Below are 20,278 nucleotides of genomic sequence, written 5' to 3' on the forward strand. Positions count from 1 at the left end.
GTTGCGTTGAAGGATGCCACAGAACCATCAATTGTTGAATTCCTTGATGGAATTGTATCTAGGTTTGGTGCTCCTTCTACTATCATCTCAGACAATGCTAGGTCTTTTGTTGGAACCCAAATTTGTGCATGGGCAATGAATCACAATATCTACCTGAGCACATTGTAAAATTACTATCCCCAGGGTAATGGTTTGGCTGAGTCTTCCAACAAGAATCTGATCAAAATCATGAAGAGGACAATAGAAGACAATCAGACGATCTGGCATAAGAAATTAAGGATGGCTCTGTGGGTTGATAGGATAACACCCAAGAGATTTATTGGGAATTCACCTTTTGTGCTGGTATATGGTAGGGAGGCCAGACTCCCAATTTCATTGGAATTCCCATCCTTGGAATTGGCTCATCAGCTGGAATTGATTGAAGATAATGCCATGTCAATAAGAATGGCAGAGCTGATTGAACTAGAAGAAAAGATAAATAAGGCTATGCAAACCCTAGAGATACATTAGCAGCAGATGAAAAGGAGTTTTGATAAGAAAACTAGGGTTAGGACCTTCAGAGAAGGAGATTTAGTTCTAAAGTGGGATTCTGACAGAGCAAAACCAGGAAGACATTCCAAGTTTGACCCACTATGGAGTGGCCCCTATCTGATTGCCAGTTGCAAACAGGCTAATGCATTTCAGTTGAGCAGGCCAAATGGAGAGATTCTGCCCATTCCAGTCAATGGGATCTATCTGAAGCCCTGTTTTTGAAAATTTGTGGATCCATGTACATAAGTAGTTTAGTTCCTTTTCTGTTATTTCTTGCTTTTCAAGAAGTGCGCGAGCACAACCATCTCCCTATGAGGTAGTAGTTTTTAAGGTGTCTTAGGTTGCAGAGGAAGTTTTATTTTTTGTTTCTAGTTGTAGTTGCAAAGCTAGGGTTTTCATGTTTTGATCTCCTCATAGACAGGTTAGGGTTTTGCAGTTTTCAAGTTCATACTTTTTAGATCCTGTGGCCCAATGGATTGTTTACAGCCACTGGTCATACACATAGCAGGCTTGTGTCCGTTGTGAGTTGCCAAAAATGATATCTTTTGTTCACCCACCAAAGATTCAAATTTTAAATGTCTAGCCCGTCCAACGGCTAGTCCCAGAATTAATATTATTTTTAATGCCTAAGAGACATCAAAAAATCTAAGTGATCAAACCTTGTAAAATTTTCTACGGCCCGCAGGTTCTCTACTGTCAGATCTAAGTTAGATCTACGGAGGGTGCTATCTTGCTATCGAAAGCTGCATGAGATTTACGTTTGCGACATGGTACCCTTTCACCACGTGTCCGGTGGGTCCAACGGGCTAGGCAACAAGTTTGGCAGGTCAAAAAAGTTTCACAGCACCGTGGGCATTATGTCGCTATCGTGTGTTGGCCAGAAAATCTTCATAGTGACATAGCGCCCGATGGAAAGGTCTGACGGCAGGCAGGTTGCGTCACTGAGAAAGTTTCACGGCGAGCGGTCAGCTTCACGGGCCGAAAGTTTTAAAAAGTGGCAAGGTGCCATGGTGCCAACAAAAAAATCATGAGTTTTTTGTTAGCGACATAGCACCTGGTTGACGCTTGTCCCTCGGTAGGGTCAAGGCAGTACGAACCCTCCAGGTTGGTGCCTTGTCAGACCAAGGTGGTGCTTCGGGGAACAACCACGTATACCAGGTCAGAATACAGTCAGTGCATGCGACCAGATCTTCAACGCGGCTAGTGCAGTAAAAGGTTAACTTCTCCACCGTTGGATCTACAACGATCAACGGCAAGCACCATCGTACTATGGATAAGCCACACGAGATTTACGTTAGCGAGATGGCACCCTGATGACACGTGTCCTCGTGGGTCCAGGATCGGAGGCGCAGGAAATACAGACAGTGATACGTGGTCGATTTCTATTGATCGATGCATTGAGGAGCAATATATCTTGCTTGTCGTCGAATTAAGTCAGATCGAAAGGAGGTGCCATGTTGCCATGGTGAAGTTGCATGATCTTTACCATAGCGACATGGCGCCCTTTCGCCATGTGTCAGCGAGGCTAGGTCTCACTAGGGTACATTGGTCAAATATTGCTAGGTGTCATTCGAGTGTGGTGCAGTTGCTGAGACAGCGTAAGATATGATGGGCCCGAGGTAAGGACAGCACAGAGCATGAATGAGCCTTCATGATTGTCAGATCAGAGCAGATCAACGGAAGGCGCTGTCTTGCTATGGTGAAGTTGTGCAATCTTTACCATAGCGACATAGCGTCTTTCTAACACGTGTCTCACTGGCAAACTAGAGTTGAGAGTTAGCGGCTGGTAGCTAATGTCATAGTCAGGTTTGTAATCACTGTAGTTAATAATGACAGTTTGAGGGTGGCGTGGTGAGTTCAATAACGAAAGGTCAACCACAAAGGACTTCCCAGGTGGCAGAACGAAAAGAAGCAATTGGCCTGCATGGTCCAGTTGGCTTGTGGAACTAGGTTGACTCTCTGATCCCCGCTAATTCATGAACCTAGGGGGCGAAGGTGATTGATTTTATCTTGCAATCTGATCTTCATGATCAATATTGACCTACCAGAAATGAATGTGAAACATAGGGAGACACTCCACTATCTCAGTCGATCCATCTACCTAGTCAGAGCACAGTTATGGCGCCGTTCTATCTTCTCTAGGCTCTTTCTCTGAGGAATATCAGACTTTGGTACTCAAGACCACCAGATCTTTGATTGGATTTTTAGGGTGAGAAGTTAATGCCAGTAGTTGAGAAGTAAATGTAATGCAAAAAATCCTCAGTTATGCCTGAACTATAAAGGCAATTTTGTGATCTTTTCTTAGGAGACTCTTTTTCTGATTTCTTTGCTACTGCTCGTAGGTCTGCAGTGTAAAATTCCCTTTGTCTCTGAGCTGTATAACATTCTGTATCATCTCCTTCAGCCATCAATGTGTATGTGCATCTGTCTTGCTTCTCATTGGTGTATTGTTGAGATCTGTGGCTTGCATACTATGTCTATTTTTGGCCTATTGGATAATATATAAGTGAAACCCTTTTCCTTGTGTTATTCAGTTTGGTTCCCTGATCTATATGTGGTTATTGATTGACATAAGTCTAGGTGTGTATGTCTTTTGAATGTTATCTTGGTTTTGTAGTGCATATATGGGCAGAAAGGAAGTCTGAACACTCTATTTTGGTGCATCACCTCCTTAGGTTAGACTAGGTAGATTTTCTTTTGTGTTCTTCTTCTCCCTTTTCCTTTCCAAGAGTAGATAGGTGCACCCTGATAGTAAGAGGAAGCCGGCCTTCTCCGGAGACTCAACCTCGCAGTTCAAGTCCCACAGCTTGGAGGTTGTTTCCATGTTTCACTAGGTTGTCCTCGCGCATAGGCCTTGGACAAGGGTGCAAACCTAAGTGACAACAGTATATATGTTATCGTGTATTCTAATGCATTGTGTCTATTCTCACATACCCTACAACATGTGCAATGGATGTTATTTATTGGATGTACTTTCATTGTATTAGTTATACTTATATTTTCTTATGTGATTATGTATTTATTATTTCTTTATGATCATGAGACATTGTACATGAAACTTAAACTAATTAATATAAATTTCTTAAACATGACTCAACATAAAGGAACCCTTGAGGAATTGAAACTATATTCATAATTTCTTATGTGTATTTGATATGTATGTTCCTATTGATTCTTCATTAATTTTATCTTGATGTTTTTTAAGCTTTTAAAAAAAATAGTTCAATAAACATTATAACATAATAGGTTTATTTCTCTTGGGTTCCCAAGCAAGGTGTTACATAGTAGTGGAGAACATTGAAGAATGAAGCTAAAAGATGATATGCAGACCATGAGAACTAGCCATAAACAATATTAATTGAATTTGATGTAGAGTGAACATGGTAAAAGGTGGCGAGAATTATCTTGAAATCAAATCAATGGTCAAAAACACATTTGAATGTCCATGTCATTGAGTTGAATAGTCAAGTAACCTTGGAAATAAGACCTTTTCCATGATCATCAGATCTTAAAAGATCTACGCTCATCATTGTATCACTTTCCAAAGTTTCACAAGGAATAATCATGATGACATAGTGATGAGTTGATATCTGTCCATTGGACCCAATTGAAGGTAAGATGGCTAAAAGAATCATCACCACATATTAGACTTGCAATGAACTATTGTCATTATATCACTATAGAAAGTTGCTCAACTATTAATTATAGCAACATAATGATAGTTCGATAGATGTCCTGATGGGACCATCATATTCCATGAGATACAATTAGAACCTACTCACAAAATGCCATGAACCAAAGTAGTTCAATGACAGATTCTCCAAGCAATGGAATAATGCCACCTATCTACCATGATGTGCATATATAGAACAGATGGACCTACACTGTAGAGAAAACTAGAGAACTAAGTCTTTTAATCTTAGCCATCAGATCTTTGAAATCAATGATCATTGCATCATCACAGGTAAGTTAAAGTAAATTAGGGTTAAAGTTGTGACAGAGTGAAATAGAAGAAACACATGGTCATAGGGTTTAATGTAGATTTAAGGATTAAGGTAGTGACTAACTAAAACAAAGGAATTGCATTATCATAGGGGGTTTAAAGTAACCTATAGTTAAAGATGCAAAGCTACGAGAACTAGTCATCACATGATTGTAGGTGAGAATACATTCAAGGAATGTTAAGTTGCAACCTGGAGACTGTAGTAACAATTAACATGAAATGGTCATCTCATAATTGTAGGTCAGAAGTGGTAGTTCAATTTAATTTTGTGAAATTATGATCAAACTAATGAGTGGTTGTCGCCAAGTTGCTACACTTAATGGAATAAAGACATGTTAAGCTATGACCCAGTGAAAAAGGTTAAATTTAATCGCATCATCACATCAAATAAAGACATCAAATGACTGAAGATATAACAGAAAAGGAGCCTTCAATCTTAGTCATCAAATTTGAATAGATAAATGATTCTCGTATTCCTACTTTCTAGAGATACACCAAAGATATCGAAAGTGGGGAAATGATAGTTTGATGTGTGTACATGAAAGGACCCATAAAGGAAAATGTAAAGGAAGAAACAAAGGAGGCTGTAATGATTTAATCTTGACTATTTATTTGACATCGATGAATGAATTTTTAAATTGAAGTCGCTGTTGGAATATGAATTATATGTTCTTGGTGCCAAATTATGAAATATAAATAGAATGCTAATTTCTACAAGATTTTTGAGTTTGTATAAAACTAAGTAGTCATCGTGTGTTTCTAGAAGTGTCACAGATTCATAATCATCGATGGAGAAGATGGCATGCATTCCTACTATATTGCAAATAAGATATTTTCCATATTTTTTTCTTTTTTTTTTTTTGTTATGTGGCTGTTGCTTTGCCAAGAATGAGAAAGGACAAAAAACTATAAATCTAATCTCTTTTGATAATACAAATTCAACAAACTTGATGGTGAATTGGTCTATAATTCCCTTTACCCTATTTTCTTGTCATGTCTTTTTTGCCATTGTTAGATTAGTTTTGCATTGAGAGTTGAAGGAAAATGATATATGATCCTATGATAATAAGGTGGATTCCATTTCACTTTGATGGATATATGATCTTGCTAGTTCTATAACATGTTAGATAACTTCATTGGGAACTAAATGATAGATGTGTATGAATCTATTAGTAACTTTTTGAATTCCATTTCTTTCAAGTCTAGTAGTCAATAAAATTCCATTCATCTTTGCATTTAGATAAGTTAAATCTACATTTAGAATAGGAGTGAAAGTTAAAAATCTCAAGATAATCAACTGCAGACATTCTATTGAGTGTGATAGGTTATTTAAATCCATCTTGCCTAGATTTTTTGTGTTTATAGGTAATTTGGTTATCCTTTACTGCTCTAAGGTTAAGAGCTTAATTCTATCAAAACTTCTAATCTAATAAAGACATATTCATTACACATCATTGAAAGTCTTAAGGTAATTGTACCTTGTAATTCAGGGGGTAGTGATAGAACATATACATTGACCCATTTGTTTGTAACATCCTTTTGTCTCTCCAAAATATTGCTCGTATCAAAGAGTCAAGATTATAAAATCTAATAGGAGAACAAATTGTCAACCAACACTAAGAAATAAAAGAACAACTATTCTTCTAATGGGAGGAAATTATGAGGAAGTCAAGAAAGAAATAGGGGAGTCCATAGTGAAACATGTGACTAATGTGCCTCCATCCATGAAGGAGAGTGCACAACCATAATTAGATAGTCCAATTTGTGTGGAAGCCAGTGCTCCCACTAGTGATGAAGAAGAAGTTGTAGAGACACAACAAGTTCTTTCACCTCCTCACATAGTTATGGGTACTAAATCCATGCAAGTGGGTAGTACACACATAACAATAGATGCAAATGAGAACCCTTTTGTAACTTATGGAACAAAATTTGTTGGCAATATCACTACCTATACCAATTTTGATGAATAGGTTAAAGAAGAAGAAAGAAAGTGAAATGCAGAGACAAAAAGATTAGATGAAGAAGATTTTTTTTTTTTTTTTTGTAGAAAATAAAAGTTTGGACAAAGAGAAAAGGAAGAAACAGGTAGAAGAAGAGAATAAGAAAAGAGGAAAGAAGAAGAAAGGAAAAAGAAAGCCAAAGAAGAAAGGAAAAAGAAATCCAAAGAAGAATCAAAGAAAGAAGAGGAGAAACAAAAAGAAGCTAGGAAATTAGAAAAAGAAAGAAAGACAACTAAGGAAGGAAAGAAAGCAGAAGAAACTTCTGAGTTAAAGAAAAAATAGATCATTGTGATGTAAGAGTCAACATTCTTTCCCAATTTGAAGCATGTGGAGATAGAACTTTGGAAGGTAGCATTTCAACATGAAGCTAACATACCTTATGTAGCTCCAATAGCTGTACCTATTGCCATATTAGTAGGTAGCCCAGCATCAAAAACAAAAATATTAATAGTATTATCTAATGATGATGATGATGATTAGAAAGAGTTAATGAGCTCTATGAGAAAATTATTTGAAAATAATAAATCAGTGAAGTCTTTGGTAAGAACATTGATAGAAGTCTTGGAGAAAATATAGAATACAGTCCACACAACCATCACAAATCTAGACTTGTAGGCGAAGGAAAAAGAACTAGCAAAATATTTTGATGAAGAATTCACAACCTTGTTTGAAATAGCCTTAGTACAAGCTCAAGCTAAGCATGATGCATCGCTGTTTGATACAATATGCACCAACATGAGGAATGATCTAAAGACACTTGATATATGCATCAAGGAATTGAGGAAGAACATTGATGAAGGTAAGAAATTGTATGGAGAGTGCACACTATCACACAAACACCTATCAGATTTTGAGAATTAGATCAATGGTCAAATAAGTGAGCTTCATACACTCACCACCAAGTTGTAGTTACTAGAGGCTAACATTGTAGATTTTGGAACTGAAGTGGAGAAGATTCACAATGCCATTAGAGGCATAGAGATTGACATGAAAAAGGTAATCAAAAGGTTCTCTACACTTAGAGAAATTTTGTCACCTAAAATCAGCATTTTGTAGAGGCAATTGGTGGAGTGTTTTGCAGTAAAGGCCTCCTATGACAATTTTCCCTATATTGATTTGAGTGTGATAGAAGTGACATCCTATACACTTTGTGCATTCATCAGTATATCTGATACAGTCAAGGAGAAGTAGAAGAAAGAAGTTGAGAGATTGAAAATTATTTATGCAGATTGTTTTCCTAGAATATCAAGTTGATCAACAAAATGCTGCATAGTTTTGAATATAATTTTTGACACTTTTGGCATTGATGTCAAAGGAGGAGAAATATATGTAACAAAATTGTATATGTATGTATATGTACTAAAGTGAAGTATATATGTAAGGGGGAGTACACTTATATAGAAATGTAAGGAGTGATAAGGAATGTAATGATCCATCAATACATTAATAAAATTGTTATGTTTTGAAGGCATTTCTTTTGTGTTTACTTTTTTTTAATATGAAATCATTTTGGGACTTAGCCAATTTTCCCAAATGTTGCCATCAATGATAAAGGTTGAGATTTTTGGCAATATGGTCAATTAGATGTCTAAAGTATTGTTATTCATGACAACATTTATTCAATATTTCATTTATGGATTTAGAGTTAGACAAATTGTCTAAGTGTTAGATAGTTTGCAGCAATACAATGACAGATGTGATGTGTATAGATAACACACTTTGAGTTAGCTCATGTGTAGTTGAGAATATCTATATGACAATTTCTTAATTACGTAGGTTAGTACACAGACCTATATAGACTATATGACACATGTTATAGTCCAAATACTAGTTTAGGTATTTAATAGGACAAAATAGAGAATATCAAATAATTGGATTGTATGACTTAAGGAATTATTTTGGTGACAAAATAATTACTAAGTCATGATAGGCCTACATCCTAGATGTTTAACACAACTCATTTTTCTGTTTGGTTAAGTGTGTGAAATCATTGATGCTGACTGAGAATAAATTTATTAATTTGTGAGATATAAGCAAAGATCTTATCTTGCACATACAAAAAGACTAAGACATGCTAAGTATTATGAAGAATTCTTGAAAGGTATGTGAGCCTTATGTGATACGAAATCTGATGTATGATTAGATCAAGTGTGAGTTTCATTAGTGAGAATGTATTATCTACATACCTATGATTGTGAAGAACTTTATTGCTTATTGCATGTTAGGGCAGTGGGCTCTTCTTGCATACATTATATTTGATCTAGTAACTCCTAATAGGGTTGAAGAAAATCTTAATAGGGTTAAGGCTTTTAACAGGGCCTAATCCTCTAACAAGGACTCAAGACAATATATGTACTTCATAGATTACTATAGGGTGAATATCCTTAACATGATTCTTTTTTTTAGTGAACCATCTTATGGCTATCATCCCCACCAGGGTTTTCCCTTGGATATGGTTTCCTTAGTTAAAAAATAATGATCTTATGAGTTCTCTTTGTGTATGGTTATATTTACTATTCAACATTGTTGATTTACTTTCATATGCAAGTTATAAAGTAATTAACAATATTTAGCTGTGGGAAAAATTTTGTAGAATACCAACTCAACCCCCCTTTCAGTATTATCTATTTCTAATAGTATACTGTGCACAATATAACCATATATAAACTATAATGAAACCCTCCAAAGAACACTCTCACATACTTTCCTTCATTCAATTAATGAAAATTTTAGTGTGATTTATTTACTCAAGCTCACATGAACTCACCATATTCACATGTCTCTTTACGATGCTATCAATTGTCTACAAGTAATCACCTCTCAAAATTGTAACTAAAGTGATTTATTCAACCCTGCCTAGATCCTAAATGTAGTTTTTTATTGTTAATTACTAAACCTTACCAATTTGGGATTATGTACCCAAATAATAATACTATATTCATTAATGATAATATAATAAAATATTCCCTAAGTTGTGCAATTCTAAGAAAATATATGAAGATGTGTAGATATATGTGCTTCTACAAAAAAGCCATGGTTCTCAATAACATTTTTTTAAAGATATTGATGATGTAACATTAATAATCTCAATGATAATGGTATAATATAATGGTCCTCAAATGTGTTAAAACACCTTATTTCACAATATTGAAAATATGGGTTCCATAATTCTTACTAGAATCATCATGTCTAATCTTGTCATGAAAAGCATAGAAAACCATTTCCCTCCTCATGATATCTAAGATAAATAAATAAATAAATATTCATAAAATATGTTTACAACTCCCAAAATATTGTAAACATCGACATGTAATCACTCCTACGTCCCTTGTACCTATTTTAGCTAACAATTATTTCCCTCAACATCCTTGAAATTTATAAAACTATACAAGACAATGTTTGATAGATGGAAACCCTTCCCAGTTTTTTCTTCTCATGTTTTATTATACATTTGTAGATAAATGATGTCAAGAAGTCACTCTAAAACTCTTACATTGTACTACTTCTAGTGTAATATCAGTACAAGAAATAAAAAATTGTTTATCAAGAAAAAATAGAAAACAAAAATGATATAACACTTTAAAAAAAACTATTTGATCAACAAAAAGTTTAAAATAATGGTTTACTTTAGTCCAAATTATATGATTCAATCAAATTAGTTTCACAAAATTTATTTAAGCCAATTTTCTCTAACTTTATCATTTAATCAATCAGGTATATTCTTTTCTAAGAGGTTTTGGTTAAATAATTTGATGTTTCAACATATCTAACTTGATTCATATGTGGTTCAAATTTAGTTTTTTTATAATTTTTATTATGGACTTATCTCTCTTTCTAAACGAACATAATATTATTCGAATTGGCACTTTAGTGTCTTTTAAATTGAAAACTCAATAGGATTAAGTTTTCATCTACTTTGTAAATTCTATGTCTTCTTGTAGAGTACAAACATCCTTGGAAAATGTTTTTAGGCACTTAGGGTGCATAAGAAAAAAAAAATGTAATATTATTTTTATTAATATTATTTGTAATACATTAATAAGAGGTTGTGGGTTCCAAAAGCAATAGTAAATGCACAAGTTGTGATTACATTGATTTAATCTCATTTTTTTCACATGCAACAACTAGAATAGAATAATTAATAACATGACATGAAAAATAGACAAATGAGTGAAACTTGGACAAGAAAACATTTGTATCTTGGTATTTAATCATTTTTATTATTATTTACCATTTATGTTTGGGTGACAGAGTTGGACAAAAATTTTCGGACCAGTTTAATAAAAGTAATTAAGGGTTGGGCATGTTTAGAATGAAATCCTTCTTAAAAATGATTATGTTTGTTATTTCATATATCTTTTTGTTTTTATATGAAAAACAACATAGATGCAAAATTTATAATAAATCTATTTACATGAATGAAGATAAGTGAGGGACATAAGAAGCTTGTTCAAAAGGACATACTGAAAAATTAGAGGTGAGAATGAGAAGGAAAGTAGACTTATTTTAATTATATTTAGTTGTGATAATCCATACTTAACCTTTCTTTCTTGGCAATCTTTTAGCCACATTTGTTAATATATTAATTCTTTATAAGTTTTTTTAAAAATAGTTATTATATTTCTACATAAAACTAGATATTCACTTATAAATTTTTTTGATTTTTTTATATTAGTTAATCATTAAAAAATTAGTACAAGGAGATAATTTCTATAAAGAAGGGACAATAACTACTTTATAAAAGTGAAAAGCAAAGTTGCTTCAAGAGGAAATAATAGACTATATGATAATTAAGTAATACAATCCTACTTTTTCTTTATATCAAATCTCTAGAAAGACACTTTTGGAGTGGATTTTGAAAAAATTCCTCTAAAATAATTTTTTTCTACCAAACATATATCTAAAAAAATTAATATTTACTTTTAAAAAAATGTTTCAAAAGTTATGTTTAGTTTTTTTATCATTATTAAAAGAAATCATAAACTACTATATTTATTTTACAATGCTAACATTTGCATAGTAGAAGTTATACCAAATTTTAACTTGCATATGCATATGAATTTGTTGATAAAAGATGCTCTACACACAAACATATTTACACTATACACCTTTTAGAAACAAGTGCCACATAGTGGCATGGTATTTGCCAATATAGCTAATTGTATTTGTTTGGACTTTATGGAATATAAGTTGTTATTTTTTTATATATTTTAAATAAATTTAATTTAGTTGAATGTATAGTTAAAAAATTATTGTAGAAAGTCAGAGAATTCATAATTTATAAATTGTTTAAAAATTTGAACTTTATGTTTATATTTTTTTAAATAAGAAGTTAAACTTTATGTTTTGAAAATTTTAAAAAATGTTGTTAAATGATAATATACTCTAGCAATGGTATTATAATGTTTATTAAGTATATTGGATGCATGAAATGTCAATTAGAAAAAATATTTAATTTAATTTAAATTTTAAAATAATAAAATCTAAAGTGCATTTTTTTTTAATAGTTTTTGTAACTTCATATTTATTTTTTCAAATATTTTCGATGTGTTTACAATTAACTAAAAATATAATAAATAATCATATGATAAAATATGTTTAAATAATATGATCTATAAATTAGTTGAAAAATTTGAAATATGTAGAACCCTTCGAAAATAAATAAATTTAAAAATATTAGAAATATTGAAGTTTTTTTAAAATAATTTGTTGTGATTGGTAAAAACTAATCAAATTTCAAAATAGTGGATACAATAGTATATTGCCACAAATAAAATAAGAAGAAAAAAAAATAGCTCCTCATATTAAAACTCTCTGTCAAGAAATGAGGGTTAATGAGAGTCCATATTCTAATCATTATTCATGTAGTGTACCAATAGTAATTCGTTAATATATTCCCCGCTATTCTAAGGCCCGGTAGATAGTAGGGGGCCTGACCCGCACAATAGGCCAGGGGTAGACCCCCTAGCCAACTAATCTTACTTTGATATCTGATGTTGTTTTATTCAAATAAACCTAAAAGTAGAAATAAAAATTTGTTAGTATTTGATTTAAGGTATAGTTTGGTGACAAGACCTTATGACGTCACCACCACGAGTCATGCTGTCGTTTTCCACATGGTGCATGCCCTACCCGCACAAGTGGACGTCTGACGTACCGACTGCGCACGCCTTTGTAAAAACGTCCGCAATGACCATCGACATCCTCCTCCCCTTCTCCACTTTCACAACACAAAATCATATATACCCAAAACGTACCAGCGTCTCAGATATCAATTGAATCATGTGTGTTCAGATCATTCACCACCACCACCTGCCCTCCGCTCTTTCATTAACAGAGTTCCCGACATCTATTGTAGATCCCAACTTTGGTTCATGGAATTCTAGTTATCATAATTCGAACGACATGCTGAATGAAATGATACATGGATCTTTTGATACGCATAATTGTGCGAGTTCACCAGAAGAAACGAGTGGTGATTTTCTTGGCGAAAGGAAGCCCAAGAAAAGGTGTATATCTCTTGGTGTGTCGGTTCCTCCGCCACTTGAAGACGTCGTTTTAGAGAAGCAAGGTCGTCTTGAATGGGAAGCGCCGCCATCATGCAAAATCGGATGCAATAATATTGTGAGCCCTGTTTTCAGCAGCGGAGTTTGGGATAAACTCCCTCTCAACGAAAATGACTCGGACAATATGCTGCTCTACACCCTCCTCAGGGAAGCCGCAAACAACGATTGGTTTCCAGTTACACCGCAGCCTGCAATTCATAAACATCTAGTTACGTCGGTTCCTCCGCCGCCGCCTGTTAGTAACGTACGACAAGATTTTCCTGCGTGTGAAACCGCACCGCCATGCAAGGAGACGGCGGCGGCTCCGCAGAGGAAGGCAGCGCCGCATTACAGGGGAGTGAGGCAGCGGCCGTGGGGGAAATTTGCGGCAGAAATACGAGATCCTGCTAAGAAGGGGGCTAGAGTTTGGCTTGGCACGTTTGAAACTGCGGAGGCCGCAGCCCTCGCATATGACCGTGCTGCTTTCAGAATAAGGGGATCCAGAGCACTGCTCAACTTTCCACTCCTCCACGCTAGCCCTGCTGAGAGAAAAGAAGAATCGGGCATGTTGAGTGAAGAAAAGAGTTTAGCGGTAACGACAAAGAGGAAAAGAGAAGTTGCAGAGGATTTGTTTACTCAGTTTGAAACGCCCTTCGCATTGTCAACAAATGATGCGGTGGACAAATTCGACTCCTCCTCTCCAAACTCAGCTCTCTCCTTTGAAGAGTTCCTTAGCTAACCAGCGCCCCTTTTTCTTGGTCAATGGTTGGCTATTATTGTGAGAATGTCTGCTACCAGAACATTCTGATTGCGAATTCTTTATTCATTCATTTATCATTTCTTTTAATAATTTTATTCCGATTTCTTTAATACTTCGACTCGAGCATTGTGTTGTAATATTATGTCACCTGTTTTTTAATGAAGTGTATATGTTACAATTTGACTTCTAATTCGATTATGTTAGTTTTTTCAATATATACATAGACTATGCAAGAATAATATCTAGAGTGTAAGTAATCAATATTATTTATTGGACTATTTAAACATTACGTATTAAGGTTTTGTTTCTTAGTTAATAGTGTTAAATAGTCAAAGTTGACTTATTTTTATAAGCTTAATTTTTCATTAGTATGTAACATTTAAGAGTGGTCGGAATTTAAGATACAAGTCTGAAAGATGATTAAGAAGTTTCATTGTATGAAAGTTGATGGAAATGTCTAAACACTAAACTAAAATGCATGTGCTTGTCAAAGAGGGCACTTAGACTTTTTTCGGAACTTCCATTATATTTTGGACTTAGCCAATACCAAAGTTGATTAGGAAGTTTCATTGTACGCATGACACATAGATTTGGGTCACGTTATCATGTCCAAATTCATTGTATAAATTTGCATACACTAATTGGTTTTTGTCACCACAATCCCCTTCACATTTTGAATTGGTGTATGATGACACATCTCTTTCCTTTAGTGATGTCACCAATTTATTTGTAACCTTGGACTCCAACATTGTAATGCAAGGGTGCATATTTCCACAAAACTGTATAGAACATATGTCCCCTGACTAAATTGTATAATTAGTGATAGAATCTAAAGGATTGAAAATAAATAAATAGTAGTTATACCTTAGCAAAGGAGATTTGGAATTTATTTAATAAAAATAGTAATCATGCACAATAATACCTCATAATCACTAAACTTATCATGCAATTTAAAATGAGAGAAGAAATTATTATAACTATTCATGAACAATAGAAAAGATGCTATACTATGTAAACAATAGAAAAATGAAAAATGAAAGACTTGCTTACCTTGTATATTTAAAAAAAAAGAAACATACAATTCAAAAAATTAGCATGCATATGAATAGTTTAGAATCACTAAATTTATCCCATAACATAGTGCATAATTATTTCTTTTACCAGCGTGATACTATCAAACCTATGACCAAGCTCTGATACCAATTGTTAGAAAGGTCAGGGTTGTTGTTCCACCAAAAGATCGACCAGTCAATGCCCAATGCAACTAATAGTCTTATAGAACAACATGAGACAACTAAGCCATGTCATGAATCCTACGAGGGACACTGGCCCAATGCCAACAAATAGAACTGTATTGAAAGATGCTATAGTGCTCAAACAATAGTGAATTGAAAATGGAAGACTTGTTGTCCTTGTTGGATGTGAAGTCTAACTTTCATGTCTATTCATTTCATATTCCTCTCATTTATCTCTTTGTCTTCTCATGAAGACCATTGTATAAATACAAGGGCAAAGCCCTGTGTATGCAAGCTCAAAGTTACAATGACTGAATAAGTGATTAGTTTTGCTCTCAATGTGGATGTAGCCAAAGTTATGGTGAACCACAATATATCGTGTCTCTTGTCTCTATTTTTTTGTATATTATCAATTTATATTAACAATTTGTATCAGGGTATCTAAGATCCTTGAGAGAAGAGTATAGTATAAAAACCCAAGTCAAGAAGAGTCATGTTAAAAGGAAAGTATTACAAAAACTAAAGATATAGGTGAAGAAAATCATTAAAAAAGAAAAAGAAAATTTGAATTTGTTGAGCCCCTCTAAAGGAAGTACCAAAGGTTGAGCCTAAATCTATTTAGAGATATCAAGCAAAGAGGGTAGTAAAGAAGTTTGTTCATATGAAGATATAATGCTATCTTTTGAAGGAGTTGGGGTTTATTCTAATGTGTTGTCTCCATAAATAATTTTCCTAATTTCCCATGTGATGGAGATGGGGCTTGGATGGTTTAAAAAGTGTTTATGCCTAATTGTGATTGTTGCACTATATTTTCGATCTGCTTGAACCACAAAGAAGATAAGGTAAAATAAAAATCCTTTTCCAAGAAATAAATATTTTTAGCAAAGTATAAGTTGACATGAAAACTACTAGAATTACCATTATTTCCAAAATTAAGTCAGATGGAATTTTGAGTATGGTTAGAAAAATTGAGGTTGTAATCTTAGATTATAAGTTTTCTTATATGGAAAACTTTTAATGATATGACAAAAGGTTCACCAAACTTGTTGAGGAAAAAATGAAGACCTAGATATTTAATAGGATTTGAAGAAGAATAAGCTTTTCTATTGTTTTTACCATACCCAAACATACATTTAAGAGTGACAGTGAGGCCAAAGACATGTTATAGGATTTGGAGCAATATCTCTTTGGATTGTGGTACTATCACTAGTTCCCTCATACATTAGGGAAGCCCATAAGTATCACATGAGTGATCAAGACTAAACATTTGAATGTGTGGTATTATGTATTTGCATAGAAGATGGAAGGTCATGGAGAGGTGGAGCATAGAGTACTCATGTTATTTGGAAATTATTTGGTTTGGCATTCATTAGATGTAAAGACCCAATCGTCAATCTTGCTGCAAGCACAACCACCACACAACCCCCCCACCCCACCCCCCCCAAAAAAAAAAAAAAAAAATCCTTTTTACATGACCATCAAAATAAATAGTAATGGATGTAGAGGTACCCTAAGTGGGTTGCTATCTCCATAGAGTAAAGATAAATAGCAATTTATTTGGCTGACTTAGTCTTGTTTAAATACATTAGTGAGCAAGAGGCATCGATTGTTTAGAGGGGACAAATAATTATGATCAAGGTAGTCCTATATAAGGAGATAGTCATGAGAGACTTCTCAAAAATTTATTGGGAGGTGTTGGTTTTCATTCTACTTATTCATAGTATGGATAAATTGTAGCTTCAGGCATCATCATTGAGCATGTGATGATTAGTATCTTCTTTTTCTAGATTTTATTTTTTGATAGATCATAAATAGTTTGGTGTCACACTATAGTGTGAGTTTTACCAAGAATATATTGTTGTCATGAGATGGTTTCCTCCATGGGATTGGAGATGTTTGTTATTGTGTCATGGTGAAGTCTTGATTGTATATTAGAGCATTGATATGATACATGTTCTCATGGTAGTTTATAGTCTTTAGATCATGAGGTTCTAATTTGTGGAGATCAAGTTGTCATGTTGTGTTCCTAGGTTATGTAGACATGTAGTGGGAGTTTTGACAATTAATCTTGGATAGTGCTCTTGGTAATAGGTACTTTGCGATAATGATCATGGAGGTGCTCTTGAAAACCAAGAGGCTTGGGTGAGGCTATAGTTATCTTGGTTTAGATAACATTTTTTTGAGAAGATTACTCTTTGGAGGAGCCTACACCTATGGATGGACACGAGTTCATTATAGACTTATTGGAGAATATTATTGGAGAAGAGTCATTGTGACTTGGTCTATCTTGGAAGAGCATTCTCAATCCCCATGCTTTGTCTACACAATAGATTTGTCTCCTTGTGCATTTAAGACATGGTTGATATTGTTCTTTGTTTTGGAATGTTTGGAGTTTGATCTTCTTGTTTATAGGAGCTTTCATTCATGGTGTTTGGGTGTTGTAAATGCTCTCATTTGGGGAGGTAAATGATATAATCCTTGAAATGGCTAGGCACTTGATGGTTTTGGTAGAAGGATAAGTTATGATTAGCATTGGTGTTCCTTCCAAGAGTTTTTTGAGGTCATCTATTATTGTTCTACTTTAATCTTGTTTAACAACAAAGTGTGGTCTTTTTGTGACAACATGAAAGATTTCATTTTACAAGAAGGTTGGGGTTTGTAGGTCATCTCAAGTTAATGTCATGGCTTCCATGTGCTGATTGGTAGATTGAGTCAACTTATAGTTGACATTGCTCATGAAATTTAAATTTCTCTATAATGGTCTTGTAGTTTTTTTGCACATCAATGGCTTTTTGGTGTGTTTTGTTGGAAGATGGTATATTTGGTGGGTTATTGTATGAGCTAGTTGTGTAGTTATAAATCTACTAATGTTTTTTGGTTAGTTGGATGTGATTAGCAAATAGTTGTGGTTTATATTCTAGCTATTAAGATTTTCTTTTCAAAATTTCTTGCCATTGGGATTAGTAAGGCAAAGTAGAGTTTAAGTGGGAGGTTGTTTAGATGTGAGGTTGCAACATAAGTTGAACTTAAAGTGAGAGATTGTTGGATGTGAAGTCCAACTATTGTGTCTATTCAATTCACATTCCTCTCATTTATCTCTTCATCTTCTTGTGAAGACTATTGTATAAATATAAGGGCAAAGCCTTGTGTGTGCACGCTGCAAGCTACACTAAATAAATAATTGATTAGCTTTGCTCTCAATGTTGATGTAGCCATAGTTGTGGTGAATCATGATATATCCTATCTCTTGTCTATAATTTTTGTGTATTCTTAGTTTATATTAAGAGTCCTTATTATTTAAAATTTATTGTTGTTAACTACAATATTAGAAATTTTATATATTTGTAGAACATATTAGATATTTAATTTATTTGTAAACCCATTTTATTAATTTCAATAAATTTTAAATTTTAAAGAATTTTAAAATATAAAATTTATATATGTTTAATATATTTTGACTTATTTATGTTAAAATTTTGTAGATGATGTTTTCTAGGTAACCTACTATTTTTAAACTCCTTAATAAATATTAAATATATATTTTAATAAATATATAGATATTATTAGTTAATATTTTATAAAAATAAAATTAAAAATAAATCATTTTATTTAATGGAATATAAATTGAATAAGATTTAAAATATGATTAACATGTATTATTTTATCAAAAAAATAAATGTTGCATAGTGAATGGAAAAAAATAACCTTTTAATAATATTTAAAAATTCTTTCTATTTAAGTAAATTGATGGGGGTGGGAAGTCCAAAAATCTTTCTTTCTTTCCCTCAAATATGCTTTTTCTATTCAACTCCAATTAGATAATCAAAAGCCCTTTTGAGCTTATATTTATATTTGATCAGTGTAGCTTAGATGCATATTATACTCAAACATTAATAAAAGATTCCCTTGCTCAATCTAGGTGTAGGAAAAGTTTTGTTAGACCATGATAAATTGTGTGTCTTTGTGTTCTTACTTTTTGATGTTCACGTCTTTATTTCTTACTCTTTTGATTTAAAATTAGTATCAAAGCTTTATGGATTTCTAGTCACAAATTTAGTGGTTGAAATTTTGTAGTCATGGAAAAATTGAAGGTGTACAAATTCTTTGGACATAATTTCAATTTCTATAAAGTTTAAATGCAATCATTGTTGATAAAGCAAGATCTTGTGCATGTAGTTAGGGGAACAACAAAATATCAATCAAAAATGAAAGATGAAGATTGGGAGACTCTTGCCAAAAATTCAAAGGCAACATTTCTTCTCTTGTTATTTGAAAATATGACTTTCAATGTATTAAGTGAAAATACAACAATGCCATTTTGGACAATTCAAAGACATGTATGAAATGACATCAATAGAAAATTAATATTTTTATCACACAAAATCTCTATAATCTCAAGATTAGGGAAGTATCTATTATGTTTGATCACATCAATGAATTGAATACCTTGTTATGTCAAGCTAATTTAGTTGGCTTGTCTAAAAATGATAAGAACAAGGTTGTTTTGTTGTTATGTTCTTCACTAAATAGTTTAGATGATCTCATGATGGTGGTAAGAACTTTGATTTTTGGTAAGAGTAAGTTAGTTTATGATGACATTTTTGCTACTCTTCTTAGTGAGGACATGAGAAGGCAAAAATCAAGAATCCTCAACTAGTCAAGCTTTAATGGTGGTAAGCATCAAAATTGGGGGAAGGTGTCATAGTCATAATAGATCCATAAATAATCATCATAGGAGATCCAAATTAGCAAGGAGATTGAAGACATGGGAGAGAAAATGTGTTTACTAGTTTTGTGCCAAAGTTGTTCATGTCAAGAAAGATTGTGGAAACTACATAAAAGCACAAGGAGTACGATACAAAAAAGGCAATATTGTCAATGAAAATATGATCATATCCTAATTTTGACAACAAGTGATACTACTTAAAATTTATGGGTGCTTGATTATGGTGCTTCCTTTCATGCATATTCTTGCATATAGGCCTTTTAAATTATCAAGAAGGTCAATTTGGAAGTTTCGACTTGGGATACATTAAATCTTTTTTATTATTACCCAAAGGAGGTGGTACATGGTTACATAAGGGTAAACACCATGTTCCTAAATTAAAGAATTTTTTAATTTTTATTTCTTCATTACATACTCAAGGCTTCTATACCTTCTTCAATCCATATACTTGGAAACTAACCAATGGATTGATGACAGT

The 20,278-nt window shown here is 33.3% G+C and overlaps 1 protein-coding gene across 1 annotated transcript; it reads left to right on the plus strand.

The window, feature by feature from the left end:
• Positions 1-12,797: 12,797 nt before the first annotated feature.
• LOC149550959 (uncharacterized) lies at positions 12,798-13,949 on the plus strand. Its single transcript, XM_089789604.1, has one exon. It carries the CDS (start codon positions 12,817-12,819, stop codon positions 13,816-13,818), a length of 1,002 nt encoding a protein of 333 aa, XP_089645730.1. The 5' UTR covers positions 12,798-12,816; the 3' UTR covers positions 13,819-13,949.
• Positions 13,950-20,278: the final 6,329 nt, after the last annotated feature.

Source organism: Cupressus sempervirens, chromosome 6, assembly GCF_028749045.1.
Source record: "Cupressus sempervirens isolate cs-2001-9-10 chromosome 6, ASM2874904v1, whole genome shotgun sequence".
Taxonomy (NCBI): domain Eukaryota; kingdom Viridiplantae; phylum Streptophyta; class Pinopsida; order Cupressales; family Cupressaceae; genus Cupressus; species Cupressus sempervirens.